Here is a 25,295-nt window from a genome sequence, read left to right on the forward strand (position 1 = left end):
ATGGCATGAGTGAGTGGGGTTTGTCTACACGAGTCGTTGCATTGTGTATCAGTATGTTGTGTCTCAAGTAACCAGTGTGGCGAAACCACTAATAATACTGTCTGCGCAGGATTGAATTATGCGCATAACAAAAATGCAAGGAATAAGTTGAAGAATTTGCTGGATTCTTGTTCCGTTCATTTGTGTACATATAAGACATACCCCCAAGCAGACAAATATAAACCCTAAATGCATCCAATTCGTTAGTTACACCTGCTTGTAGGCTGCATCCACTACAATACATTCCCTAAACTTCCCGAAATCTTAACCTTCTCGCTATTCGAGCTACATAAATCGCCTGTTAAACTATCATCCTCAATCATGAAGTTCATTAACGCAGTTTTCTTTGCTACTATTGCCTCGGCTGCTTCTTTTCGTCGCCAACAGAATCCTGCCGGCGTTCTGCTGAACATACAAAATTCCGTCATAAACCTGAACTCGAATGTCCGCTTCATGTCAGATACGGTTGTGAGCAGCACATACCCCGAAATTCTTGATGAAAGTTTTACGGATCTTCATCAGGTTATTCAAGCCGCTACCTCATACTTTGATACAATGCCTCACCGTATCACTAAAGAAGAGACATCTACTATTCTTCCGTTCATTACAAAGTTTGACCAGTATGCTCAACATGTTGGTAGTGCTTTAACTGACAGAATTTGGGCGATCTTTAAGAGCGAATCTTGCAATTCCGTACAAAGTCAACTCAGAATCATTCAGAATGACTTTAAAGGTCTTGGTAAAGTCCTATCTCAAAAGATTGATGAACATACTATTGCTGTTCCTTTAGGATATACTAAAGATGTTACTAATATACTGGAAAACGTTATCAAGGAGTTCGCGCCAGATGCATGCAAAGCAGGTGCCGATAAGATTTCTCAGGACAAACACCGTAAAGCAGGTTCCAAAGCTTCTGGCAAGTTTAGTGCGTGGAGAGATAATTGATTAGTATTATGTGTATATATTGACCAAGGCAAGTCGGTGCGTGGGCAGAGTGACCTAGACTAGAACTACGAAATCGTACCCCGCGATATGAAGAGGGGATAAGTAGGTCGCGTTAATGCAACCTCCTTTTCCTCCCTTCGTACCAATTTGATTTATTGAAAGAGATCTCTTGCTACCAGTTTCCCCCAGAACCGAACCAACAAGTATAGTCATATTACGTAGAATACTACAAATTTGTGTATATAGTGACCAAGGCAAGTCAATACGTAGGCAAAGCGACCTAGACTTGGGCTACGTAATCGCAACCTTGCGACCCACTGGGGGATAAGTAGGACGCAGCAACGCAACCTCCTTTTCCTCCCTTTGTACCAAATTGAATCATTGAAAGGGATCCCTTGTTGCCAGTTTCACCCAGAACCGAAACAACACTGATTAGAATTTATAGGTGCAATCGTATAAGGTGGGTATACTCCTTTACTGATCGGTTGGACCTATATTGGTGGCTGTAACATAGCTGTAATCTTAAATTGGTACTAGCCTTTGGTTAGGTCTATAATATGCTCGACCATTCTACTGCAGAGTTCTTTTCTTACCGACCGAGAAAGAGTATAAGAGTCGGATAGCAAGATTTCAATATATCTTTATGCCAACAACAATCACACGTACATCGGAGTCTATGAGAGTTCGAGATGGAGTGTTAACCGTTTTGACGGTCACAATCACTAGTACCTCTAAGGCTATAGTAGCCACACAAAGTGGCCTAGGCACAAGCTGGTCATTGCAAGGATATTGCCTTGTAGTGCATGCATTACTAAAGCGTAAGTTCAGTATGCCATTCCTGCATCCTTCTACCACGTACACGTCACGTACACGTAGAGCAGATTGGTATACACTTCGCCTTCACTGCTTGCGCTGCCTGCGCTACCTGTGGGGTATTTTACGAAACGATGACATTTTCCAATCGAACCCTTGAAAGGGATTTGTCTTGCCGTTGCCGAAAAATATTCGTCTTACCTTTAGCTAGCATAGGGTATGCGAAGCAACTGTGCGGCAAGGGGTGAATGGAAGAAGCGTGTCATGCTGGCACTGCACTATATCGCCGTTCTTTTCCACATTTCACCTCAGCACTTTACACGGCATGCATCGCCAAGGCGTGAGATTTCGCGCGCAGAAGCGTGCGTGACGAGACGGTGGACCGCGGGCGTCATCGGCGAGCTCGCTCATGCTTTTGCGCTTCGCCGCGCGCTCTTCGCCTCCTCGCTTTGGTGGACTAGACAAGGCAAGGGAACGAAATAATTGAATTTTCGACACTACTTTTGCCGACTACTTTTGCAAGTAATTGGCGGCATTTTGAAGCAGATTGACCCCACCGGGAACGTTTTGTATGTAGCGAGCGTTGAAGCGGATGATGTCCTTGACCTTGTGATACGTGTCGGCATCAATGTGCAGCGGTTGGCTGCTCACGATCCACGACACACCCTCGGCGCACGGGGGCGTGGTGAGGGAGCCCGAGTATCTGGACGCAACGGTCAGCGAACGCGGCACGTCAGACGGTGGGACGGGGTGCGCTTGCGTGTAAATGTTGTTGTTCTTGAGGTGATTCTCGAGCTCCGTGAAGCACAGCGGGCCGGTGGCGGCATCCGAACCTGGCGTCGCGACTTGGTCGACGTTCTGGAAGACGGACGACAGGAACGGCGTGGTCGGGCCGAGGTCGATGAGGAAACCGACGGCCGTGAGGGACTTGTCTGGTGGACGGAAGGGTCAGCGGCCGCCACGCGTGGGACTGCGTCGCGGGGGTCACGGTACCGTCGGCTTGAAAGACAAAGTGCACCTCCATGACCGAGTACTCGGACTCGATGAAGTGCTCGCTCGGCGTGTGAAAGTGAAACTGGACGAGGTGGTACGTCTTGCCGCCGTGAACCAGCGTTCCGTTCCCCGGCACCTCGAGCGTCGTGCCGAGGTTCTCCAGGACGGAGCCGTTCGGGGCGCCGTCGACCTGGAAGGAAACGGAGCTTCCCGGCGACGTCGTCGTCGACCCGTTGAGGTTGATGGGCGACTGGTGGGTTCCGGTGGCGCACAGCTTGTTGACGTTTGGGTTGAGGCCGTACCAGTTGAGGGGGCCGATCAAGCCGGTATAGCCGAACTTGAAGACGGGCACCTTGTTCTCTCTCTTAAAGTGGCTCGTGCCGTAGTGACACGACGCAAGCGCGGAGCCGGCGCACAAGGCGAACGTCGCCGCGACCGTGAGCTGGACCATGTTTTCAACGTAGGGGGGGTGCCGGGGAGTCGTCAGTGGATTATGCAGTGGCAAGTACCGTCAAGATGCCGCTCCAAGACGTGGGGGGACGTTCGACGGGGAGACGTATTTATAGATGCTCGCAAGGACGGCGATGGTCGGCCAGGCATCTCATCAACCAAGGGGCCGTGGAGAAGAGGAACGGCGGCAACCGGTACGTTTCCAGCCGCGTACGGCGTCGCGGGGGATGCATTTAGACGCGGCTTTTTGGAGATTTAAGCTTAACAGCTCCCGTGGCTTGGGGTGCTTCGGGAACTCACGGCCGACACGACGGCCATGGAGGTGTCGCGAACGGGCCCAAGGTATCCAGCATCTCCGGGTTCGCCATGACCAGCAGGACACGAACGAATGCGGAGCGTCAGGGAGGATGGCAGGATCACCACTTCGCCCCTGGTGTCGCGTCGTCTTAGGATTCCGTCTCGGTTCGTAGCGGATGGCGGCGCAGGGCATCCCACGCACGGCGCGCGGTGGTGGAAGAGGCTCCTCCTCGTCACCCTTGCGGCCCCTTTTCGTCCTCTCGACTGCCACCGACGGGCACGCGCACGCAGGGCTTGCTGCCACCGTCCTCGATACCGCCGCAACGAGCCGGATTCGGACACGCGAGTTTCTCCACGACGATGGCCATCTCCCGCTCGATCGAGGGATGCCCGCGTCCGTTTTCACGCATGCAGGGTCTCGCTCCATCCTCGACGGCAAGGCGGGCGGGTGCGGCTTGCGCGAGGAGGCTTGCGCCGGCTCGAGGACCGCAGTCCCATCCGGCAAGGCATCCTCTCCATGGGCTGGATGCTGAGGGGGAAGGAATGTCGAGACCTCGATCGAGGCCCGGCCGTGGAGGAATCTGCCGACGTGTGATTCCACCCATGGCGGCTAGCGCAACGTCCTTTTCGACGGACAAACGTCGACGGCACCGCTTGCCACTCCCGAGGGTCGACGATGCGGATTCCGTAGATATTTTTTAGTCGAAATGGCGATGCCAAGGCCGCTTCGGGTCGACGCCGAGGCCGCTTCGGGTGCCAAGGCCGTTTCGGGCGCCGAGGCTGCTTCGGGCGCCAAGGCCGCATCAGGTGCCCAGCCACTCCGGCGCGGGGAACCGCTCTGCCCCACCGCCTCCGCCACAACGCCACAGCGAGCATTACCTAAGCGAGCATGGCACGCCTTGTCGCCGCCATATTCTCGTCGCCGCCGGTTTCGTTGCGGCCCATTGATTGCGTCCTCGTCTTCCCAACCACACGCGCCGTGCTCTTTCCACCAATCCTTGGACGGCAACGCTTCTCGATGGACGTCTGCTTCGGAGCCGTCCGTCTCGCCCAGGACGACGTCTCCCGCAACCGGGGTGACTGCCGTCGAGAAGGCTACCGGTGAAGGGTACGACGGATGGTGGCGGGCACCAAGGCAACGGCCGACGGGCTCTGCACATGCCACGAGCATCTCGTGTCGTTCCGTCCAGGCACGAGGCACGACGTGCTTGACGGTCTCCGAGGCACGTGCCGAATGCCCCTTTGTCGTCGAGTGCTGCCTGCATCCGGCGCAGGTGCCTCTAGCCGGGCCCGTCTTCTCGACGAGCACGCCAGCCTCTCGGCGATGCGTTGGCGACATGCTCGGTGCGCTTCCCTGCCGGGCCCTGCTTCGTTCGCTTCGAGTGCCAGGCCCACTGTACGTTTGCTGCATCTCCAGCCGCAAGCCGTCGAGGACGTCGGTGCGCAGAGTCTACTCTCTGGCTCGACGATGCGACGAGGTCGCCCACGGAAGCATCCAGGCCGGCCCTGCGCATGGTAGTCGTATCGACTGGCCAGCTTTCAGCCCTCGACGGTCGTAGAGTGCATGGTTGGATGACGCCGCCTAGAGTGCATGGTTGGATGGCGCCGCCTGCGAGGCGGGTGACGCCGTCGAGGACTCGTACCCGTCCAAGGTTGGAGGCTCTCGAGCAAGAGGTGCCGACACATCCGAGCGTCACTCGCGACGCCGCGTTCCGTGGCAGTGGGCGAAGCGGAACAGAATGTCGAGGTCGAGGACGCCGTCGTGAGGGACGACGGGCGGGACGAGACCGGGTTGCAAGATCAATGTCGACACACCGGGTGTCAGGGCGGCGCGAGGTCGTCGGTCATGGCGGCTTCCACCTGCGCCCACCACTCCTTGATGCCTCGCACGTCGCACCAGGCCATGTCCCAGGGATCCTCGAACCACCAGCGGCCACCCCGCAGGCGGCGGCCGTCGCTCTCGTACTTTTTGAGGCTGCCGCCGTCGAACCGGTGGTTCTTGACGCCCGTCAGGAGGACGGCGCTGCCGACGGTCGGCGTGAAGCTCTCGGGGTCGAGGAAGACGGTGAGGTGAACGCGCTTTGAGGTCGAGGGGTCGGCGAGACGGGCGACGCGCTGGCGGTAGGGCGGCAGGTGCGACGGCTCGACGGGCGAGAGGGAGGCGACGACGACGAGCACGTTGACGGACCAGTTCTGCGGAAAGGGCAGGTTCGGGACGGCGCAGAGCGTCGTGAGCTTGAGGGGCGTCTGGGCATCGTGCCAGTCCTTGGGGAGGGGGATTGGCTGGACGGACGTGGCCACGGGATGCCGCCGGCTCGGCTCATCCGGAAAGGCGAGGGCACCCAAGGTGTCGAAGGCGGCCTCGAGGTCGGCGTCGTCGGCGTCGGCAAAGGCGTCCGAGGACGAGACGGTGCGGCCTTGCGGGGACGGCTCCTCGGCCGGACGTTTGTCCCTACCGTGCCGGCCGTGGCCGCTCTCGTCGGCATCGTCAGATGCGTCGTCGGGCGGCATCACCAGACCTACCGGTGCCCGCTCCTCGGTGGGCATTTCCTCTCGGCCGTGGCGGCAGTCGTCGCTTCTGTCGGCACCGGCCGCGTCCGTCTCCGGCTTCCCCAGGGCGGCCCTGACCCAGGCGTTCCACCCAACCGTGACTAGGTCCCGGACGACAAGAAACAGCACGCTTCGCTCGGCGGCGCCTCCCTCGGCGTCGTCCACGGCGGCCGTCGAGGGCACGGGCCGCCGATGAAGCTCAAAGGCGTGCAGGCGGACGTAGCAGCCGGCCGAGACGGTGCCGGCGGCGGCGAAGCGGTGCATCTTGTCGTCGAGGAGGGCCTGGACGCAGAGCTCGCCGTCGGAGAGGAGCAGGCGATTGGTCCGCCACCGGCCGTTTCTCGTCACGGCGAGGGACCGCACGTCCTCGACGAGGAAGACGGATCCCGGGACGCAGTAGCGGGTGCGCAGGAGCTCGGCGATGACGGGCACGAGGGCAAAGGGCTCGGCGCCGGCTGCGAGGGTCACGGCGGCCGCGTCGGCATCGGGGTCGGACATGGTGTCGGCGACGACATGAGCGGTCGTCTGGCGGTCGAGCGGTTAAGGCAGGAGACGGTTCGCGAAGCCGCCGCGGGCGCGGGAGGATGGTGAAAAGTTTGGAGGAAAGGCTGCGTCGCAGAGGAAAGTTTGCGAAGCGGAGGCGGTGAGGTTCGCAGCGTCGAGGAAGGAGTCGTCACGACACGGGCGGCCAACACGTGATGCGTGTTGCGAAAGGGCGCACAGTGCGGATGCTGCGCGTGGGCTCTCGAAGATGGCGGAGCCGTCGCGGCGGGGCTCGAGCTTGCCGCACTGTACGCAGCTCACGACCGCCCTACCCTAGAGCTCGCCTCGGGCTCGGACGACGCAGGCGACAAGGTTCGGCACGGCGTCGTCAGGCTCGCAATCGCATGCCTGTCGTTTGGCTTTTGTTTCACATGGTCGGTCATGTCCATGGCATGCCGAGAAGGTTTCCCAGCTGGCCACGGCCCGAACGAAATAGCAAGAAGAAACGATGGCGTCGTGTGTGCCGATGCCGACCGAACAGACCGTATATTGCAGGCAAGTTACCCCATACCGTGCTTGGCTCGGACTCGACGATGCGTAGGCCACTCTCGTCTCGTCATGGGCCTGCGTCTCGGTTCGTGCCGGTCCCTCGCTTCGCCGTTCACGCCGATGCCGGCGGTGCATCGCAGCCAAGCCATCCCATACGCCGTCGGATCCGGACTCGACGATGCGTAGGCCTCTCTCGTCTCGTCATGGGCCTGCGTCTCGGTTCGTGGCGCTCCCTCGCCTTGTTTGCACGCATGTGCCCGCGGCCCGACACCCCTTGCGGCAAGCGGCCCTCCTTCACTTTGTGTACACGCCCGTGCTCGAGGCGTGGTAGCCCTTGCGGCCGACGAGGTCGACGAGCTCGCTCCGCCAGGGCCGACCGTCGGCGAGCCTCTCGACGGCCCTCTCAAACGTGTACTCGGGCCGCCAGCCGAGCTCCCGCACGGCCTTGGCCGAGTCGTAGACGCGATCGACGCGGTCGAGGTGCTTCCAGCCTCGCTCCTCGAAGACGGCGTCGACGGCGTCGCAGACGCGGGCGAAGACGGCGGCCGGGTCGGCATCGAGGGCCGCGAGCGTCTCGGCGTCGTTGGCAAAGGGCGGCGGCGCGCTGATGATGTACTTGGCCCAGCCGAGGGCCCGGGCGCGCTTCATGGCGCAGGCGGCGGCGGAGACGACGTCGGCAATGTCGCAGCGGCGGTAGGCGAGCTCGAGCACCTTGAGGTTGTCGTCGGCGAGGGCGGCGCGGCGGTCGTCGTCGTCGTCCTCCTCAGGGAAGAAGCGGCTCAGGCGCAGGACGAGGACGGGCATGCCGGTCTGGCGGTGGACGAGGGCGCAGAGGTCCTCGGCGGCGACCTTTGTGACGCCGTAGATGTTCTTGGGCACGGGCACGACCGACTCGTCGATCCAGACGGCGGGGTGGCCGGGCTCGGGGCTCAGGGCTCGGCCAAAGGCGCTCGTGGTGCTGAAGAAGACGAAGCTCTCGACGGCGTCGCCGAGGCGGGCCGCCTCCTCGAGCAGGACGAGGGTGCCGGTGACGTTTGTGTCGACAAAGTCCGACTTGGCGTGGGTGCCGACGTGGGGCTTGTGCAGCGTCGCCGCGTGGAGGATGTGCTTGACGGGGTGGGAGGCGAGGAGGCGGGCGACAAAGGGCCGGTCGGCGACGGAGCCGACGGCCGTGGTCGAGTCCGAGGGGACGACGTCGACGCCGAGGGGCGTGAAGCCGAGCTCGGGCAGGCGGAGCATGAGGGCGGTTCCGAGGTGGCCGGCGGAGCCGGTGACGAGGACGTCGTACGGGACGCCGGGCGGGACGTCGCACATGACGGAGGGCCGGGGGTCGCGCGCGAGGGTGACGGACGAGGGGATCGCGTTGCGTGAGGCTGCGTCCCGTAGCCGATGTCGAGAGCGAGGATGGCTTGTCGCGTGATGGTGCGTCGGCGAGAGAGCCGCGTGAGGTTGTGTCGGCGAGAGAGGTCCTTGCCAGCTCGTAGCCGATGTCGAGAGAAGGATGGCTCGTCGCGTGATGGTACGTCGGCAAGAGAGGTCCTTTCGAGCACCGTGGTCGATGGCGAGGGCGAGGGGAATTTTGATGGCCGTCGGCGTCGGCGTCGGCGTGAGTGTGAGTCAAGGCGGGGCACGGCGCGTGGGGTCGTCGACGGCCAGCAGACGCTGCGGTGGGGGCGTGATGATGCGGGCCCGTGACGATTGGCACGACGGCCGAGCATGATGAGGCGGCAGCGAGACGGCCGAGAAGTGGGAAAAAGTAGAAAATGTAGACGGAGAGGAGGTGGACGCGGCCGAAAAAGGCCAAGGCTAGGCTCGGCTGCGGCTCGGCTGCGGTGGTCGAAAGACGACCGGCTTGTCGGGGGTCGTCGGGGCTCGTGGGGGTTGGTTGGGGCTCGTCGTCGGTTACCCATCCTTTTGTGCCATGGCGTCAAGGGAGAGAAAGCCAAGGACGTACAGGACGGTGTCGAGAGACGATGGGCTCGTCGTGCTCGTCGTGCTCGTCGGGGCTCGTCGTCGGTTGCCAATCCTTTTGTGCCATGGCGTCAAGGTAGAGAAAGCCAAGGACGTACGGGACGGGGTCTAGGGACGATGGGCTCCTCGTGCTCGTCGGGGCTCGTCGTCGGTTGCCTATCCATTAATGCCTTGGCGTCAAGGTAGAGAAAGACAGGACGGGGTCGAGAGACGATGGGCTCCTCGTGCTCGTCGTCGGTTGCCCATCCTTTTGTGCCATGGCGTCAAGGGAGAGAAAGGCCAAGGACGTACAGGACGTGGTCGAGAGACGAGGGGCTCGTCGGGTCTTGTCGGTTGCCCATCCTTTCGTGCCATGGCATCAAGGCCTGCCATCGCGGCTCCTAGCCACGCGGTCGTATCCTCAGGCGCACGACGAGGCCCCAGCCCGTCCGCGTCTCCCAGAGGCCCATGGCGGTTTCCCGCCGAAAGGTGACCTCCTCGGCCGCCACCGTCATGGCCACGTCGTCGACGGCGTCCCCGCTCGTCGGCGGCGGCGGCGGAGGAGGAGGAGGCTTCGGACGGCCAAAGAGCGGCCAGCGGCTCGATCTCTGCGTCGCCGGCGCCCCAGTCGTCGTCGGTCGAGGCGGAGGCGGACGCGGCTCGGGCTGCAGGTGGGCGGCCAGCCGTCGGGCGAGGTCCTCGTCGGCCCACCACAGCTCGTCGTCGCCCTCGCCGCCGCCGGACGCGGCCTTGACGGCTCCCTTGCTCGGCCTCGACACCCTCAGGAGCACCCGCGTCTCGCCGGCACGCCGCTCGTCCTCGCTCGGCCGCCAGTCGTGGGCGAGGGCGAGGTCGGGCACGACGGTGGCCTCGACGAGCGTCGGCGCCGGGTCGATGGCGGCGACCGAGGCGAGGAGACGCTCGACGTGGGGCACGACGAGGGCGAGCGTGCGGTCGTCGGTGCGGTCGCGGGCCGAGAGACGCGCGTCCTGCTCGGCGTGCATGCGGCCACGCAGGCCGGCGAGGTGATTTGAAAAGTACGACGACGAGGGCGCCGCAGACGAGGGTGCCGCCGACGGAGGTGCCGCCGAATCGACGAGGGCCGTCGGCGGCGAGTAGGGCGGAGGGGGTTCAAGGTCGGGCGAAGCGGCGACGGCCATGATGACGGTGCGAGCGCGGCGATGGATTCGTCGACGAAGCTGCAAGTTGGCGTGGTCGAAGTGGCAAGTTGCGTCGTCGACGAACTGGCAAGTTGAGGAGGCAGCGTGGCGAGCTGCAGGGAGCTCCGGGACGGAACATTGCTGATGCCGCAGCAGGTGCTTGCGCAGGTGCCGTAGTCAAGTACGGCGACGTATTAATCACAATGTCGGCCATGGTGCTCAACCACCGGTCCACCGTCAATGGCTGCGAGCGCACTGCACTGTACGGATACCTGGAAGCAATTGCTACGGTGCGTCGTACTTTGGGGACCAGGTCTCGCGGGTACCTGCGCGATACAAAGCGTTGACCTGCCAGGAGGCACGAGGTACCGAACGGCACCAGCCCCGACGGCCCCGCAGTACCACGCAGGACTCCCAGGTACCTACCGGCCCACGGCACGCTCGGCGCCACGCCCGTACCACCTCGGTACTGCCGTTTGCGGGACGACGCGCGGCAGGTAGATGGCCACGTCGGAGGCGGTGATGCCGCTGGCGCGACAAGTACTGGTAGGTACCGCTCGTGGGGGCCTACTGTAGTAGGCACCAGGTACGGCCTACAGCCAGACGGCAGGGACAATTACAGGTGGACACCAGGGACAGCTACAGGTGGAGGGACAATTACTGAAGTACAGTACAGATGAACACCAGGGGCACAAATACAGGTGGACAGCACCAGGGACAACTACGGGTGGAGGGACAATTATAAGTAGGTGGACACCATGGACAACCACAGGCCGACACCAGGGACAACCACAGGGGGAGGGACAACTATAGGTGGACACCAGGCACAGCCACAGGCGGACACCAGGCACAGCTACAGGTGGACACCAGGGACAACCACGGCCGTACAGGTACCAACCTGCCGCCAGGGGACATGATTCAGCGCGGTACGGAGTGCAGTGGTTCGCCAAGTACATGTGCCTCGGTGTCCAAATGCCCCGAACCACAAGTACTGCGCAGGCGTGAGCACAAGCACCGAGCAGCACCCCCACCAATAGCAAGCACATCCACGGCACAGGCACATCCACGGCACAGGCACATCCACGGCACAGGCACCTCCCCAGCACAAGCACCTCCCCAGCACAAGCACACCCGCCTACAGCAAGTGCAGTACAGGCTACGGCTCCCTGCTCGTCTCGTAGCTGACCCTTCCCTTGGACGAAGCGTACGGCCCGTGTTCGTCGTTGTGCGTCCGCGGCGACTCGGGGCTCGGCCGAGGGCCGTCATCGTCGCAGCTGCCCTGCATAAACTCCTGGACGATGCGGCCCAGGATGTCGAGCATCTGCCGGTCGAGCAGCACGGTCTCGTCCCGTCGGTGGTCGGGCACGGCGTCGACGAGGAAGCGGCCGAGGGTCAGGAACGCGTCCTGCGTGATGCGGAGCGAACGTTCGGTCGCGAAGCAGCCGTGGTCGGCCCGGATCAGCTCCTTTTGATGCCGCAGCACCCTGTGCATCGAGGTGCCGATCGTCTCGAGGTCGCCAGCGAAGCGGAAGAGGACGGCCGCGTGCTCGGGTCCGTCGAGCGTCGAGTGGATGACGTTCCGGATGCCGACCCGCACGTCGGTGATGAAGCTGTGGAAGATGTCGTTGATGCTCACGTCCCGGAGATCGTAGGCGTTGACGTCCGAGAGGAGGTCTTGCGTCGGCCGCACGATGCCGAGCAGGAGCTCCTTGGACGGATTCGGCCCGTAGAAGAGGCCGGCCGAGGCGACGGCGGCGAAGAGGAGGGCGCCGGCGGCTCTCATGGTGGCGTCGACGCCGTCGCGATGCTGCGGGGCGAGATGTTTGGACGGCGAGATGTTTGGACGGCGAAATGTTTCGACGGCGAAATGTTTGGACCGAGAGAGTCTGGTCCGCGTCGTCGGAGGCGATTCCATCTTTTATGTCACGGAACGTTCCGTCGCCGCCCCGGTCGTGTTTTTCTTCCCACGGCGCCTTCCCTCGTGCCCGGTAATACCGTTTAAGCACTCATCACCACGGTCGGGGCAAACGAAGGGGGTGCCGATACCTCGCGCGCTCGGGCGCAGAAGTACATGTACTGTGCTTGCGTGTACACTCGCGCGAGGCCGGCGAGGAAGTGTACTTGCCGGCAAGTAGCGGCGCGCGGGCACTCGTCACGAGCACGTACCTGTACTTGCATGCTCTACCACGCCCCAAGCACTGGCTGGACGGAGTCATAGTGCTTGTATTAACGCAAGCATGCCCTGTTCCGAGAGCCGCACACGACCCACAGACCGACTCGTAGCGCTCAAGTACAGCACATGCAAGCCCAGCTACCACTGTTTACAGCACACCCACTCCCCTCCTCGCACCTGTGCAAGTGCCTGCAACTGCTGCACTGCGCCGCCCCGAATTGTGCGCGCGTGCACTGAGTGCTCGTCATTACTCGCACCCACTGTACATGCAAGTATAGTACTTGCAGAGCACCCCGATAATGCGTGCACCGACTTGTAGCTGTACAGTACGGGAAATAGTTCGCAGTATTACGTACTTGGGTGTGCGGAGTACGGAGTACATCGAGGGGTATTGAATAAATACTTGGGTGTAAGTACTCCGTACATTGAGGCGTATTAATACTTGGGTGTACGGGGTACAAATTGAGGCGTATTAATACTTGGGTGTATCCGTAAGTACATCGACGCGTAAGTATTAATACTTGGGTGCGCTCCGTACATTGAGACGTACAGTATTGATGCTTGGGTGTATCCGTACATCGAGCCGAATTAATACTTGGGTGTATTACTCCGTACATTGAAGTGTATTAATACTTGGGTGTACTCTGTACATTGAAGCCTATCAATACTTGGGTGTACTGTAAGTACTCCGTACATCGAGGCGAATTAATACTTGGGTGTACTTACTCAAGTACATCGAGCCTTGCATGTACATGTACTTGCCTCATGCCTTGATCCAGTTGTGCTCGACGCAATTACGCCGTACAGTGCGAGTAATATTTCGAATCCTACCGAGCCATCGTCGTGTACCGGTACATGTCGTCGCGGCATCCCCGCCGGCACCAAGTGTGCACAAGTAATAATGCAACTGCAGCACGTGCACATCGACACACCACGTGGGCGGCCCCCCCACGACGCGCGGCCTGATTTCGCACTGTGCGCCGTCAAACCCGTCGGCCTCGTCCTTGCCACCTCACGCTCGCAGTCATGATGCCACGAGGAGGCCACCTTTTGCCATCGAACCCGTTGCCGGGAGCCGAAGCAGAAAACGCACGCGTCGGCCGCCGCCAGAGCCCTTGGAGCCTCTCCGGGGCGCCGATGCCAAAGTACTGGACCTGCTGATGATTTCGTCGTGCCCGTGGCGGGACCGGAGGCCGAGCAGCCATTGTCGCCTCGTGTCCGACGTCACAGAGTAGCCATTGTCGTCGACACCGAGATATCGTCGTCGACATTGGGTAGCCATCATCGTCCGCTCCGAGACATTGTCGTCGATGCCGAGACATTATCGTCGATGCCGAGACATCATTGTCGATACCGAGACATCGTCGCCGGCACCGAGAAGCCATTGTCGTCGACTCCGAGACATCATCGTACCGAGCAGCCATTGTCGTCGAAACCGGGCAGCCATTGTCGTCAACACCGAGCAGCCATCATTGCCGATACCAGGCAGCCATTGTCGTCGGCACCGAGCAGTCATCGTCTTCGACACCGGGCAGCCATTGTCGTCTCGTCGGCACCGAGTAGCTATTATTGTCAATACCGGGCAGCTATCGTTGTCCACACCTAGCAGCCATTGTCGTCGATACCGGGTAGCCGTCATCGTCCGCTCCAAGACATCGTCGTCGACACCGGGCAGCCATCGTTTTTGGCTCCGAGACATCGTCGACACTGAGACATCGTCGTCAATACCGGGCAGCCATCGTCGTCGGCTCCGAGACGTCGACACTGAGCAGCCATTGTCATCGATACCGGGCAGCAATTGTCGTCGCCACCGGCCAGCCATCGTCAACACCGGGTAGCCATCATCGTCCGCTCCAAGACATTGTCGTCGACACCGGGCAGCCATCGTCGACACTAAGACATCGTCGACACTGAGACATCGTCGTCGATACCAGGCAGCCATTGTCGTCAAAACCGGGCAGCCATCGTCGTCTCGTTTCCATCGTCATCTTGTCGGCATCGGGCAGCCCATCGTCGTCTCGTCGGCACCGAGTGGCCATTATTGTCGACACCGAGCAGCGATTGCCATCAATGCCGGGTAGCCATTATCGTCCGCTCCGAGATGTCGTTGCCGGCACCGAGAAGCCACCGTCGTCGATACCGGGTAGCCATCATCGTCCGCTTCAAGACATCGTCGCCGGCACCCAGAAGCCATCGTTATCGATGCTGAGATATCGTCGTTAATACCAGGCAGCAATTGTCGTCGATACCGGGCAGCCATCATCGTCGGCACCAAGCAGTCATCTTCTTCGACACCGGGCAGCCATCGTTGTTGGCTCCGAGACATCGCCGCCGGCACCAAGCAGCCATCGTCGTCGACACCGAGCAGTCATCATCGTCGCCACCGGGTACCCATCGTCGTCCGCTCCGAGACATCGTCGCCGGCACCAAGAACCTATCGTCGTCGACACCGAGATATTGTCGTCGACACCGGGCAGGCATTGCTGTCAACACTGGGTAGCCATCATCGTCCGCTCCGATACATCATCTCCGGCACCGAGAAGTCATCGTTGTCGATACCGAGACATCGTCGTCAACACCGAGACATCGTTGTCGTCACCGAGCAGCCATTATTGTCGACACCGGGCAGCTATCGTCATCGACACCAGGCAGCCATCGTCGTCGATACCGGGCAGCCATCGTCGCCGACACCAAGAACCTATCGTCGATACCGAGATATTGTTGTCGACACCGGGCAAACATTGTCGTCGACACTGGGTAGCCATCATCGTGCGCTCACAGACATCGTAGCCGGCACCGAGAAGCCATCGTTGTCAATACCGAGATATTATCGTCGACACCAGGCAGCCATCGTCGTCGATACCGGGCAGCCATCGTCATCAATACTGGGCAGCCATCTTCGTCCGCTCCAAGACATCGTCGCCGGCACCGAGACATCGTCATCGATACTGGGCAGACATCGTCATCGATACCGGGTAGCCATTGTCATCGACACCGGGTAGCCATTGTCATCGACACCGAGTAGCCATTGTCGTCGACACCGAGACCTCGTCGGCACCGAGTAGCTATTATCGCCTCGTTTCCGTGGTCGTCTCGTTTCCATCGTCATCTTGTCGGCACCAAGCAGTTATAGTCTTTAACACCGGGCAGCCTATCGTCGTCTCGTCGGTACCGAGTAGCTATTATTGCCTCATTTCCGTCGTCTCGTTTCCATCGTCGACTCGTTTCCATCGTCATCTCGTCGGCACCGAGCAGTCATGGTCTTCGACACCGGGTAGCCATCGTCGTCACGTCGGCACCGAGCAGTCATCGTCATCAACACCGGCCAGCCATCGTCGTCTCATCGGCACCGACTAGCCATCGTCGTCTCGTTTCCGTCGTCGTCTCGTTTCCATCATCTCGTCATCACCAAGCAGTTATAGTCTTTAACACCGGGCAGCCTTTAACACCGGGCAGCCTATTGTTATCTCGTCGTCACCGAGTGGCCATTATTTGCGACACCAAGCAGCCATCAAACACGGCCGAGCAAACTCTGCCTGGATTCTTGAGCGTGTACGGGTTGCACTACGTCGCGCGACATGTACAAGAGGTCTTGGGCCCAACGGCATCGTACAAAGCCCCGAAGAATCCGCTCCGCAAGCCCACCGCCGCCCCCCCGCCGGCTTGGGCCGTTCTCATTCCGCGCACCCCCCGCCGCGTCCCGCCTCGCCGTCAGATCCCCCCCGTCTCCGATGCGAGCGCCATCATTTCCGTCTTGATGGCCTCGACGTCGACCGTCTTGATGGGCAGCCGGTGGCCGCCCTGCCACTCGACGAGTCGCGTCGTGCCAGGCCGGCAGTACGTCGCCATGAGCCGTCGGTGCCGCTCGAGGCCGGCGTCGAGCAGGCCGTGCACGTGGAGCGTCGGCGTGCCGATGGCGTGCTCGCCGTCGCCGTCGCCGGGCCAGTCGTCAAAGTCCATGCTCGGGTGCGCCGCGTCGGCCACGTGCCGCGGCGGCGGTTCGTCGCCCGACGGGGAGAGGGCGACGACGGGCGGGCTTCCGGCCATGACGACGCCGAAGCGGAAGCGCGCCGGCAGCGGCCGCCGATCCGACCTCTCCTGCGCCCACAGCAGGCTGACGGCAATCTTGGCGCCCTGCGAGAAGCCGAGGATGCCGGCCCACTCGCCCGCGCCGCCGTCGGCCTCCATGGCCCTCCGGCACGCACCCACGATCCGGTCGGCCGCTTCGGCGGGCGGAACCTCGGCGTGGTCGGGCCGCCAGCGCAGCCAGCGGTAAAAGGGCCCAAAGTCGCCGTAGACGCCGACGATGGCCTCGTGCGCATCCGAGTCGTAGGGCGCGTCGGCGAAGACGAGCCGAAAAGTGCCCGACAGCGCCGCCACGAGGGCGCGGCACTGCAGCCGGAAGACGGTGCCGTTGACGCCGCCGCCGTGGAGGCAGAGGATGCGGGGGAGGGCGAGCGTGTCGTCGTGCTGCGTCATGATGCCGGCGGCCCTCGGTCGTGGGGATCGACGAGAGGGGGAGCGCCGCGGGTGAGCGTCGGGGGTAGATGTCGGGGGGTGACGACGGGGGGTGAGGTGAGCGTCGGCGTGAGCGTCGGGCGTGAGCGTCGGGCGTGAGCGTGAGCGTCGGTGGGAGAATGCCCGAGGCGGCTCGAGCCCTCCATGTGACGCGAAGCGCTGACGAGTGGGCGGGCGGGGCCCAAGGATCAACGAGTCGGCTGTGCCGTATTATTCATCTCGTAGAGTCACAATTCCTCCGTCTTACTCTTCGCCATGACCCCTGCCTTGCGTCCGAGAGCGCCGCAGATGTGGGCGCTCGCCGACGGCAAGGGGGCGAGGAGAATGCGTCGCGTGCTCATCTCGGCGAGCCCATCATCGCGGCTCTACCATCCATACTTGACGTCTCCGGCGCCGGCGTGCTTGCCATCCTCCTCGTACGGCGGCGGCGGCCCCGACTCGACGACGGCCGCGCCCTCCCCGTCGCCGCCGACAGGCACCGCCGGATCGCCGCCGCTGACAGGCACAGGCACCGTCGGACGGTCGCCGCCGCCGCCGACGCCGGCCTCGGCGCCCTTGAGAACCTCGAGCAACGTGCCGGCACCCGTCGGCCACCCGTCGGCGGCCGCTCGGCGCGGAACCTGGCCTTTGAGTATCTCATCGACGGTGACGGCGGCGCCGAAAAATGCGGCGTTGGCCTCCTTGCGCTCGACGACGACGGTGCCGTCGACGCAGACGCCGGCGTAGAAGCCGCGCGACTTGACGTAGGAAAAGACGGGCTTCAAGCCGCCGCCGCCGACGCTACGGCGCTGGCCTCCATCGGGGCTCCCCTTCGACGCGTCCGGCTCCAGCGTCCGCGTCCGAGGCGGCAGCGGCGGCGGCACCGTCGTGGCGGCGCCCGACGGCCCAACGTCCGGCTGCTTTGCCGACCATTTCCCCTCCTTCCTGCTGCCGTCCACGGCGGTCCCGACGTCGACGGCGGCACCGGCGCCGTAGGGTCCGGCCACGACGGCGAGGTCGGTGCCCAGGCTGACGCGCGTCTTGGTAAAGGCCGCGAGGGCCGCCTCGCTGTTGATGACGCAGACGCAGTCGTAAATGTCGAGGCCGATCTGGAAGCCGCCGCCGACCGAGTGCACCTGGATGCCCGAGGGCGGGCTCCAGGAGCCGTCGGGCAGGCGGGCGACGAGCACGCCCGAGCCCGTCGAGCCCGAGAGGTGGAAGCCGGCGCGCAGCGTCGTGAAGATGGCGAGCCCGACGGCCTTGGAGACGACCTTGAGCGGGATCGTCACGAGCACCCGGCTCTTGGGCTTCTCCCTCGTCGGGTCGATGACGCCGGCCGACGACTCCTTGGCCTCCGCCGTCGTCGACGTCGGCGGGTTCCCGGCGCTCGGGTCCGCGTAGACGCCCTTTTCTGCAGGCGACGAGGATGATCAGCGTCGTCTGTGGTGCGCCCTCGTCGGGGTCTCGGAGGGCAACCTACTGCAGAAGGCTTTGAGGATGGCCGCCGTCTTGTCGCATTCCTTGTCCATGGACTCGGGGAGGAAGCTCTGGCTGCCGAGCTTGTGGGCGAGGCTGTTGACAGGCGCCGCCGCCTTGAACCCGAGCTTCGAGAAGCGTTCGCCCCAGCCCGATTTTTTTGCCGCCGCCGCCGCCGCCGTCGGCTGCTGGGCCGCCGTCTCGACGGGGAGGGCCGCCGCCTGCTGGCCACCATGCCCGGCCACCGGGGGAGGGGCAAAGGTGGGCGCTGCGGGGTCGTACTTGGGGATCGCGTATCCCTGCTGTTGCTGCTGCGCCTGGCCTGGAGGCGGCGGCGGCGGCGGAGGGAATGGGTGATGCTGCTGCTGCGTCTGCTCCGCTGGTCGCTGCTGCTTTTGCTCCGCCGGTGGCTGCTGCTGCTTTTGCTCCGCCGGTGGCTGCTGCTGCTTCTGCTCCGATGGCGGCTGATGCTGATGCTCAGCTGGCGGCTGCTGATGCTGATGCTCCGCTGGCGGCTGCTGTTGCTGCTTCTGCTCCGCTGGCGGGGGCGGCGTGCTCTCGCTCGTTGCGGGCACCGGTTGCTCGCCCGTCGTCAGAGGCCGTTGCTGTGGTGCATGGTATCGCCACTGTCCGGGATACCGGGCTTGCTCCGAGCCGTACGAGGGAGGAGGCGGCGGTGGCGAGGTTCCCTGCTGGCCCAGCTGCCGGTAGCTTTCCGGCGACTTTTCCGCGTTCGATGCCATGGCCGTCCCTGCTTCCTTCGGCTCGAATCGAAGGGGAGGTGTCGAGGTGGAATCGAGGTGGAATGGCGGTCGGAGGAGATGGACGACCGACGTGGGACGTGGGTGACCGGAGAGACGCGGATGGCCGGCGAATGGCGGGGTTGAAAGAGCAGCTGCGGCGTCTGTGATGCTTGCTCTGTCGAGGCACGGAGCCCACGCGAGTGTCCGTCGGTCGCTGCTGATGACGTGGAAAATGCCGCGTCGTGATGATGCGAGGTTGGAAGCTTGGAGCCAAGGCTGTGCCGCTTCAGCCGTGCGGCCATGGAGCTCCAAGTGTACCTGCGTGTATAATCAATACCCTGTGCCGCTGAGCATGCACTGTCGCTCCGTTGGCTAGCATCTACAGTGGCAGAGCGCCCTGTAGAGACGCGCTACTGCATCGTTCAGGCTCCCGCTGGCGGTTGATCCGGCGGGGCCATTGCGCACTGTTCTTGCGCTCACAGTGCTTTTGGCATGGCGGGTTTGCTGACCGTGATGGTGCCGCAGCCGCCTGTAATGCTGGGGGGCACTGTTGCCTGTAGGCTGTGTTCCCAATCCCCTGCGGCGTGATAATACCCGGGAAGCGCATCAAAAGTTACGCCGCACGCACTCTGTAGGCGAGAGTGCAGTGGCACCGAAGCGCTACACCAGTTCGCCATCGCCATCAACTCGTCGGCGATGAAATGTTTCAACCGTCGTAAGATGGGATCGCACGTACGCCACGGTTGGTCAACAATCATCTCAAGGGAACCTGATCGAATGCTGCGTCTCGGTCATGCTGGAAGGCTCCGACGGTCGAGGACATCGGCCGAACCGTTCGCTGCGTCTAGGGTTACCATCCGTTCGCACCGAATCCGCATTCTTCACGCTCATCTTGCTTGTGCGAGCACGACCGTCGAAACGCGCGGGACATGAAGCGAGGTATTCCGACGTTGGCCGCGGTTCGGTGCCGTTTCCGCATCTCGTGGTGTCCCGCGTCCAGTGACCGGCATCATTCGCGACGGCCGAAGCGGCAGCCTACCCGGCAGCTGGGCAACCCCCGCATGGTTGGGCTGCCACACCGCCTCAAAGGAAGGGAACCAACGTCACAGATCCATCCATCGCAACAGGATGCCCCCGTACCTCGGCCGCCTGACGACGCAACCTCGCAGCATCGACGGCGCAAAACTCCAGAAAACCCTTGCGGCCTAGGGAACGAAACTCTGTCCTCGGCAACCCGCTGTCATGGCCGACGACGTCGGACAGTTCGCCACCTACCCGAGCCTCGCGGGAAAGACGGTGCTCATCACGGGCGGGGCCGAAGGCATCGGCGCCTCGGCCGTCGAGCTCTTTTCGAGACAGGGCTCGCACGTCGTCTTCCTCGACATCGCCGAGGCGTCGGCCGAGGCGCTCTGCAACAGGATCCGAGGCATGCCGGGCGCCGCGCAGCCGACCTTTCTCCGCTGCGACGTCGCCGACCTGGAGCAGCTCAAGGCGCGCGCGGCCGAGACGCTTGAGAGGTTCGGCCAGGTCGACGTGCTCATCAACAACGCCGGCTCGGCGGGGCCCGAATCGCGCGTGCCCACGTCGGGCGTGACGGCGGCGTCCTTTGCGCGCGACGTCGACGTCAACCTGCGGCACCAGTTCTTCCTGACGCAGGCCGTCGTCCCCTCGATGCAGAGGCGAGGCCGCGGCAGCATCATCAACATGGGATCCATCAGCTGGCGGATCCCGGCGACCGAGATTCCCGTCTACACGACGGTCAAGGCGGCCGTCATGGGCCTCACGCGGACGCACGCGCGCGAGTTTGGCGCGTCGGGGATCCGCGTCAACAGCATCATGCCCGGCTCCATCGCGACCAAGAGGCAGGTGGAGACGGTGCTGACGGCCGAGTACGAGGCCGAGACGATGGCGGCCCAGTGCCTCAAGAGGCGTCTCGTGACGGCCGAGGTGGCCCGGCTCATGCTGTTCCTCGCCTCCGACGACGCGAGCGCCATCACGGGGGGGAGCTACGTCGTCGACGGCGGATGGGTCGGCGACACGTAGCGGCGGTGAGGCATGAGGTGTGGATTCGGGCGTCGGAGGCGTTTCCGTCGTAGGCAACATGGACGCATGAGAAAGCCGTCGTCTGCCATGATGCACGCACGTGAGTCGCGCGGGACGGAGCCGTCGACACGGCCGAGCGACTGGCCAAGGTCCGATTCCACGTCGGAGCACAATCGTCCAAGGACGGTGAAGGATCCCACGGCACGCCCCCGACCGACGGACCCGTGCATGAACATGAATCTTGCGTCGAGTGCACGACTCTCGTGTACGGCGCACGAGACGGGGAATGCCGACCTCGACCTCGGCGACGGTTCGTCCCTCCACTGGCGTCACGATAAGCACCGGCGCTGGCGAGCACGCATGGAGCGTGCCAGTCGCTTGACAAAAAGTCACGCCACGACGTGCTCGTGCCGAGGGTGCTCGGCGTGGGATTCGGCAAGCATGGTTCGAGAGCCTTCCCGGCGACTTGGTCAAACGACCTGGTTCTTGGCACCATTCGAAACCGGACGTCGGCTGATGGGCCGAGCAGGGTAGGCCCGGGAGGTGTGAAACGAGGCACGCCGCCCAGGGCCAAGAGGGAAGCGGCGTCGACGACGAGCAACCCTTGCCTCGACGGAAGTGGCGGACAGTAGCGGCATCGGGTGGACACGTGCCGACAAAGAGCGGCAACGACGACGTCGCCGGCACCGGCATGACCAGGGACGGACCACGCAACAGCGGCGGCCACGACGGACGGGCAAGCAGCCACAGGAAGCCTCGTCGAGAGCCCGCCAAGAAGCTCGTTCCTTTGCGAGCGTGCGTAGGCATGCAGGCGAGACAGGCTTGTGCGGAACTCGGAGATGACGAGGATCGAAGCAGCCGAGAGGGAGGAAGCGGCCGATAGGCAGGAAGCGGTGCCACGTTGACCGTCGCCCGTGCTCGTCGTACGGCGTCGTGCGTGTGACCGCCAGATTGTCCGGCGCCGCTTGCTGCCCGTCGCGGAGCCCGACTCCGATGCGGATCGATGTGGCCATGAAACGAAGCTCCTGGGTCGCGAGGATGGGAGGCGTCCGAGGCGGCGGGTGGCACGACGAAGCTTTCACCAGCGTCGTTTGATTGCGTCGCACCATTCTAATGGGAGGCCTTCCGTGCACCGAGCCGTACGTGCAGCGTGTCGGCACGCACGAGCAAGAGGCGTACGTGTCTCTCCCGCGGCCCCTGCGCCGTGCGGACACTCGATGCAGGCCCGAGGCAGCACCAGCAGACGGTCGATGGAGGGATGCCGAGCCTGCTTGCCGAGCCCATCGTCGTCGACGCACGCATGGACAACCTTGCCGGCACGGAACGGACCCTCGTCGCAGGCATGTCAAAGGGCGCAAACGATGCGTCGCGGTGACGGTGGGCGTCGGCGATGTTTGTGGGTGATGCTTGGGCATGTTGCTTTCTCCTGGTGCCGAGAAGCTCTGCGTATTGCGTCGGTGCAGGCAGAGCAACTGAAGACGCGTCACCCTCGTCGGGGCCGCACGGTGCAGTACGTATGCTCAGTGCGCATATGCCCACGCACCGTACGCCGGCGCACCACGGCACGGCACCTGCGCACAGTGCCTGCACGGAGCGTCGACGGGCAGGTGCTCGACACGCCGCAGACTTGGGCGGCTCGTCGCTCCTGCCGATGCATCGTCGACGCTGCCGGCCACGGATCGGAGCGGAATTGCTTAATGCCGACAGCCTCGCCTCGCCACCTCGCCTCGGTAGCTCGAAGCCAGCACCTGCTCGCCGCGGCGTGCAAGGGATGCTGTGGTGGGAGCGTGCGAGAGTGCTGTGGTGGGAGCGTGCAAGAGTGCAGTGGTGGGAGCGTGCGAGTTTGCCGTGGTGGGAGCCGTGCGAGAGTGCAGTGGTGGGAGCGTGCGAGAGTGTTGTGGTGGGAGCGAGGGTGCTGCAGTAGCAGCGTGCGAGTGTGCTGTAGTGGGATCCCGCGAGTGTGCTGTAGTGGGATCCGCGAGTGTGCTGTGGTGGGAGCCGTGCGAGAGCGCTGAAGTAGCAGCGTACGACTGTGCTGTGGTGGGAGCCTGCGAGAGTGCTGCAGTGGCAGCGTGCGCGCGTGTGCCGTGGTGGGATCCTGTGACTGTGCAGTGGTGGGAGCCTGCAATGTGCTGTGGTGAGAGCGTGCTGTGGTGAGAGCGTGCTGTGGTGAAAGCCTGCGAGTGTGTGCTGTGGTGAGAGCCTGCGAGTGTGCTGTGGTGGGAGCCTACAAGCGTGCTGTGGTGTGAGCCTGCAGTGTGCTGTGGTGAAAACCTGCAGTGTGCTATATTGCGAAGTCGCAGCGCCGGGCCTGCGAGTACCTGGCGCCTCTGCGGCCCGATCCCCGGGCTCGTGGTGCTGACCTGCGGCACAGTGCTCGCGCGAGCAGTGCACGTCCAGGTGCCGACCCGACACGTTCGGCGCTCTGTGTGCTCGTGCCGACGGTACGCGCCATGGGCATCGCTCGTGACGCCGACGTCACGCCTGTGCTGCTCGAGCGCCAATGCACCCGCGCCACAGGCGTGCCGAGTGCCTGTGCTGGTGCCGGGGCTTGTACCTGTGCGACAAGTGCCTGTGCAAGTATTAGTCGTACTCTAGCCACGGCGCTGCGACTGTAGGTACCCTGTACTCGGTGCGACGACCGTGCACCTCCTTCGACGTACCGCGGTACCTGCGCCGAGCGGTGACGGCCATGCCGAGTCAGCGTGCGAGCCCATGTAGCGTCCGTCGCGCGAGTACTTGCCTGCCCGTACCGCGCCGGGCGTCAAAGGTCCCCGGTACCTGTTCGCGTCGGTGCCGGCACGACGTACCGGCATCTTGGTCGAGGCCTCGCCTTCGCCTGTGGCTGGTGCGGCGCGGGCGTGCGGGAGCGAGGCCACGGTCTCCACAATCGACGCCCCCCCCCTGCACGGCCGCCCGCTGGGCCCGGGGTCCGCCGCGGCGCCGTAGCCCCCTCCCCCCCCCACCACCTCCACCTCCACACCCCCCAGAACGGCCCTCCGCTCGCCGCTAGGAGCCCCGCGCCGCCGTAGCCCCACCTCGGACGGGCCCTCCTCTCCACCGGCGTCGTCCTGGAACAGGTGGCCAACTTTGCGACGGCTCCAAAACATCCTCACCTCGTCAAACCGACCGTGGTCACCTCGGCCGCATGGCAATTGGCCTCGCCGCCTGATGGGCTGCTCACTGCCCCGTCTGGGCGCCCTGTACCGGTACTTGGCCCCGTACGCTCTCGCTGAGGCTCCCGTACCGTCTGCCGCGTACCCGATGGCGTGCACGTACGTGGAGCTGCTCGTCCGAGCTCGCCCTCGTCCACTCGCGAGCCGACGCCGATGGGTGGGTGGCATGAATTCCTGCGCCGTGGGTGAGCTCATTTTCCACCCGTGAGCTCACCTGTGAACCCTATCGCCCGGCAGCGACGCTTGGTTGCCCTCGATGGCTCGATAGGTTGGCGGTGCGTGGCCGCCTCGTGGCTCGACGGCCGAGTCGTCGACGGCCGCTCGAGCTGCTTATTATCGAACGAACCCTCCCTCGACCTCAAGCGGTGTTGCAGCCGTCGTTCATCTTTGCCTCGTTGCCTCGCTCCGTCCGGACACGTCTCGACGTCACCTCGCTCCATCACCGCGACGCCCCTTTGCTTCATCGCGACGCCTCTTTGCCTAGCCGCCACCTCCGTCCCGTCTCTGCCCCCTGAGACGCTCACTCGCTCTCTGCCGCCTCGTCGTCGTTTCTGCCGCACTCGTCGTCTTCGTCGAGCCCGAGCCGGTTCACTCGCACCGCCGAGCCGGCACCACCCTCGGCTGCGTCGTCTTCCGTCGCCAAGCTCGTCGCCCGCCGCAGCGTTCCTCGGCCGGCGTCCGTGTCCCGCGCGTCGCTCGGTGCAGTCTCGGCTTCGTCGACCGAGGCCCCTTTGTCTGTCGCTTGATCCGTCGACCCGACTGCGCGGAAACCTCCCCCCGCGCCGCCGTCTCGCCTCCGTCCCGCTCGTCTCGCCTCCGTCCCGCTCGTCTCGCCTCCGTCCCGCTCGCCTCGCCGCTCGCGCGCTTCGTCTTCCGTGCCCCCCGTCGAGGCGCGAGCGAGGTCTCGGTCGACGCCTTCGCCTCGTCCCGTGTCGACACGCATCCGTCGGCCTCGACG

At 63.4% G+C, this 25,295-nt stretch overlaps 10 protein-coding genes across 10 annotated transcripts; 3 read left to right on the top strand and 7 right to left on the bottom strand.

The window, feature by feature from the left end:
• Positions 1–5: 5 nt before the first annotated feature.
• Positions 6–984, top strand: DCS_08267 (uncharacterized protein; the record flags this gene model as incomplete). Its single annotated transcript, XM_040805545.1, has 3 exons — positions 6–51; positions 148–182; positions 247–984. The coding sequence occupies 3 exons, from the start codon at positions 6–8 to the stop codon at positions 982–984; spliced, it is 819 nt and encodes a 272-aa protein (XP_040655649.1).
• A 1,323-nt stretch (positions 985–2,307) lies between these two features.
• DCS_08268 (uncharacterized protein) lies at positions 2,308–3,241 on the bottom strand (the record flags this gene model as incomplete). The annotated part of the gene is made up of 2 exons (XM_040805546.1): positions 2,308–2,729; positions 2,791–3,241. The coding sequence occupies 2 exons, from the start codon at positions 3,239–3,241 to the stop codon at positions 2,308–2,310; spliced, it is 873 nt and encodes a 290-aa protein (XP_040655650.1).
• A 529-nt stretch (positions 3,242–3,770) lies between these two features.
• On the bottom strand, positions 3,771–4,142 carry DCS_08269 (uncharacterized protein; the record flags this gene model as incomplete). Its single annotated transcript, XM_040805547.1, has 1 exon — positions 3,771–4,142. One exon carries the CDS (start codon positions 4,140–4,142, stop codon positions 3,771–3,773), a length of 372 nt encoding a protein of 123 aa, XP_040655651.1.
• Positions 4,143–4,244: 102 nt separating this feature from the next.
• On the top strand, positions 4,245–5,096 carry DCS_08270 (uncharacterized protein; the record flags this gene model as incomplete). Its single annotated transcript, XM_040805548.1, has 1 exon — positions 4,245–5,096. One exon carries the CDS (start codon positions 4,245–4,247, stop codon positions 5,094–5,096), a length of 852 nt encoding a protein of 283 aa, XP_040655652.1.
• A 262-nt stretch (positions 5,097–5,358) lies between these two features.
• Positions 5,359–6,585, bottom strand: DCS_08271 (Cyclin-like F-box; the record flags this gene model as incomplete). The annotated part of the gene is made up of 1 exon (XM_040805549.1): positions 5,359–6,585. The coding sequence occupies one exon, from the start codon at positions 6,583–6,585 to the stop codon at positions 5,359–5,361; it is 1,227 nt and encodes a 408-aa protein (XP_040655653.1).
• An 828-nt stretch (positions 6,586–7,413) lies between these two features.
• DCS_08272 (oxidoreductase) lies at positions 7,414–8,433 on the bottom strand (the record flags this gene model as incomplete). Its single annotated transcript, XM_040805550.1, has 1 exon — positions 7,414–8,433. One exon carries the CDS (start codon positions 8,431–8,433, stop codon positions 7,414–7,416), a length of 1,020 nt encoding a protein of 339 aa, XP_040655654.1.
• Positions 8,434–9,470: 1,037 nt separating this feature from the next.
• On the bottom strand, positions 9,471–10,229 carry DCS_08273 (uncharacterized protein; the record flags this gene model as incomplete). The annotated part of the gene is made up of 1 exon (XM_040805551.1): positions 9,471–10,229. The coding sequence occupies one exon, from the start codon at positions 10,227–10,229 to the stop codon at positions 9,471–9,473; it is 759 nt and encodes a 252-aa protein (XP_040655655.1).
• A 913-nt stretch (positions 10,230–11,142) lies between these two features.
• Positions 11,143–12,231, top strand: DCS_08274 (uncharacterized protein; the record flags this gene model as incomplete). Its single annotated transcript, XM_040805552.1, has 1 exon — positions 11,143–12,231. One exon carries the CDS (start codon positions 11,143–11,145, stop codon positions 12,229–12,231), a length of 1,089 nt encoding a protein of 362 aa, XP_040655656.1.
• A 3,882-nt stretch (positions 12,232–16,113) lies between these two features.
• On the bottom strand, positions 16,114–16,881 carry DCS_08275 (uncharacterized protein; the record flags this gene model as incomplete). The annotated part of the gene is made up of 1 exon (XM_040805553.1): positions 16,114–16,881. One exon carries the CDS (start codon positions 16,879–16,881, stop codon positions 16,114–16,116), a length of 768 nt encoding a protein of 255 aa, XP_040655657.1.
• Positions 16,882–17,285: 404 nt separating this feature from the next.
• Positions 17,286–25,280, bottom strand: DCS_08276 (uncharacterized protein; the record flags this gene model as incomplete). Its single annotated transcript, XM_040805554.1, has 9 exons — positions 17,286–18,310; positions 18,380–19,436; positions 20,259–21,301; positions 21,456–22,236; positions 22,305–23,076; positions 23,190–23,733; positions 23,833–24,393; positions 24,441–24,511; positions 24,862–25,280. The coding sequence occupies 9 exons, from the start codon at positions 25,278–25,280 to the stop codon at positions 17,286–17,288; spliced, it is 6,273 nt and encodes a 2,090-aa protein (XP_040655658.1).
• Positions 25,281–25,295: the final 15 nt, after the last annotated feature.

Source organism: Drechmeria coniospora, chromosome 03 (assembly GCF_001625195.1).
Source record: "Drechmeria coniospora strain ARSEF 6962 chromosome 03, whole genome shotgun sequence".
In the NCBI taxonomy this organism is placed as follows: Eukaryota; Fungi; Ascomycota; class Sordariomycetes; order Hypocreales; family Ophiocordycipitaceae; genus Drechmeria; species Drechmeria coniospora.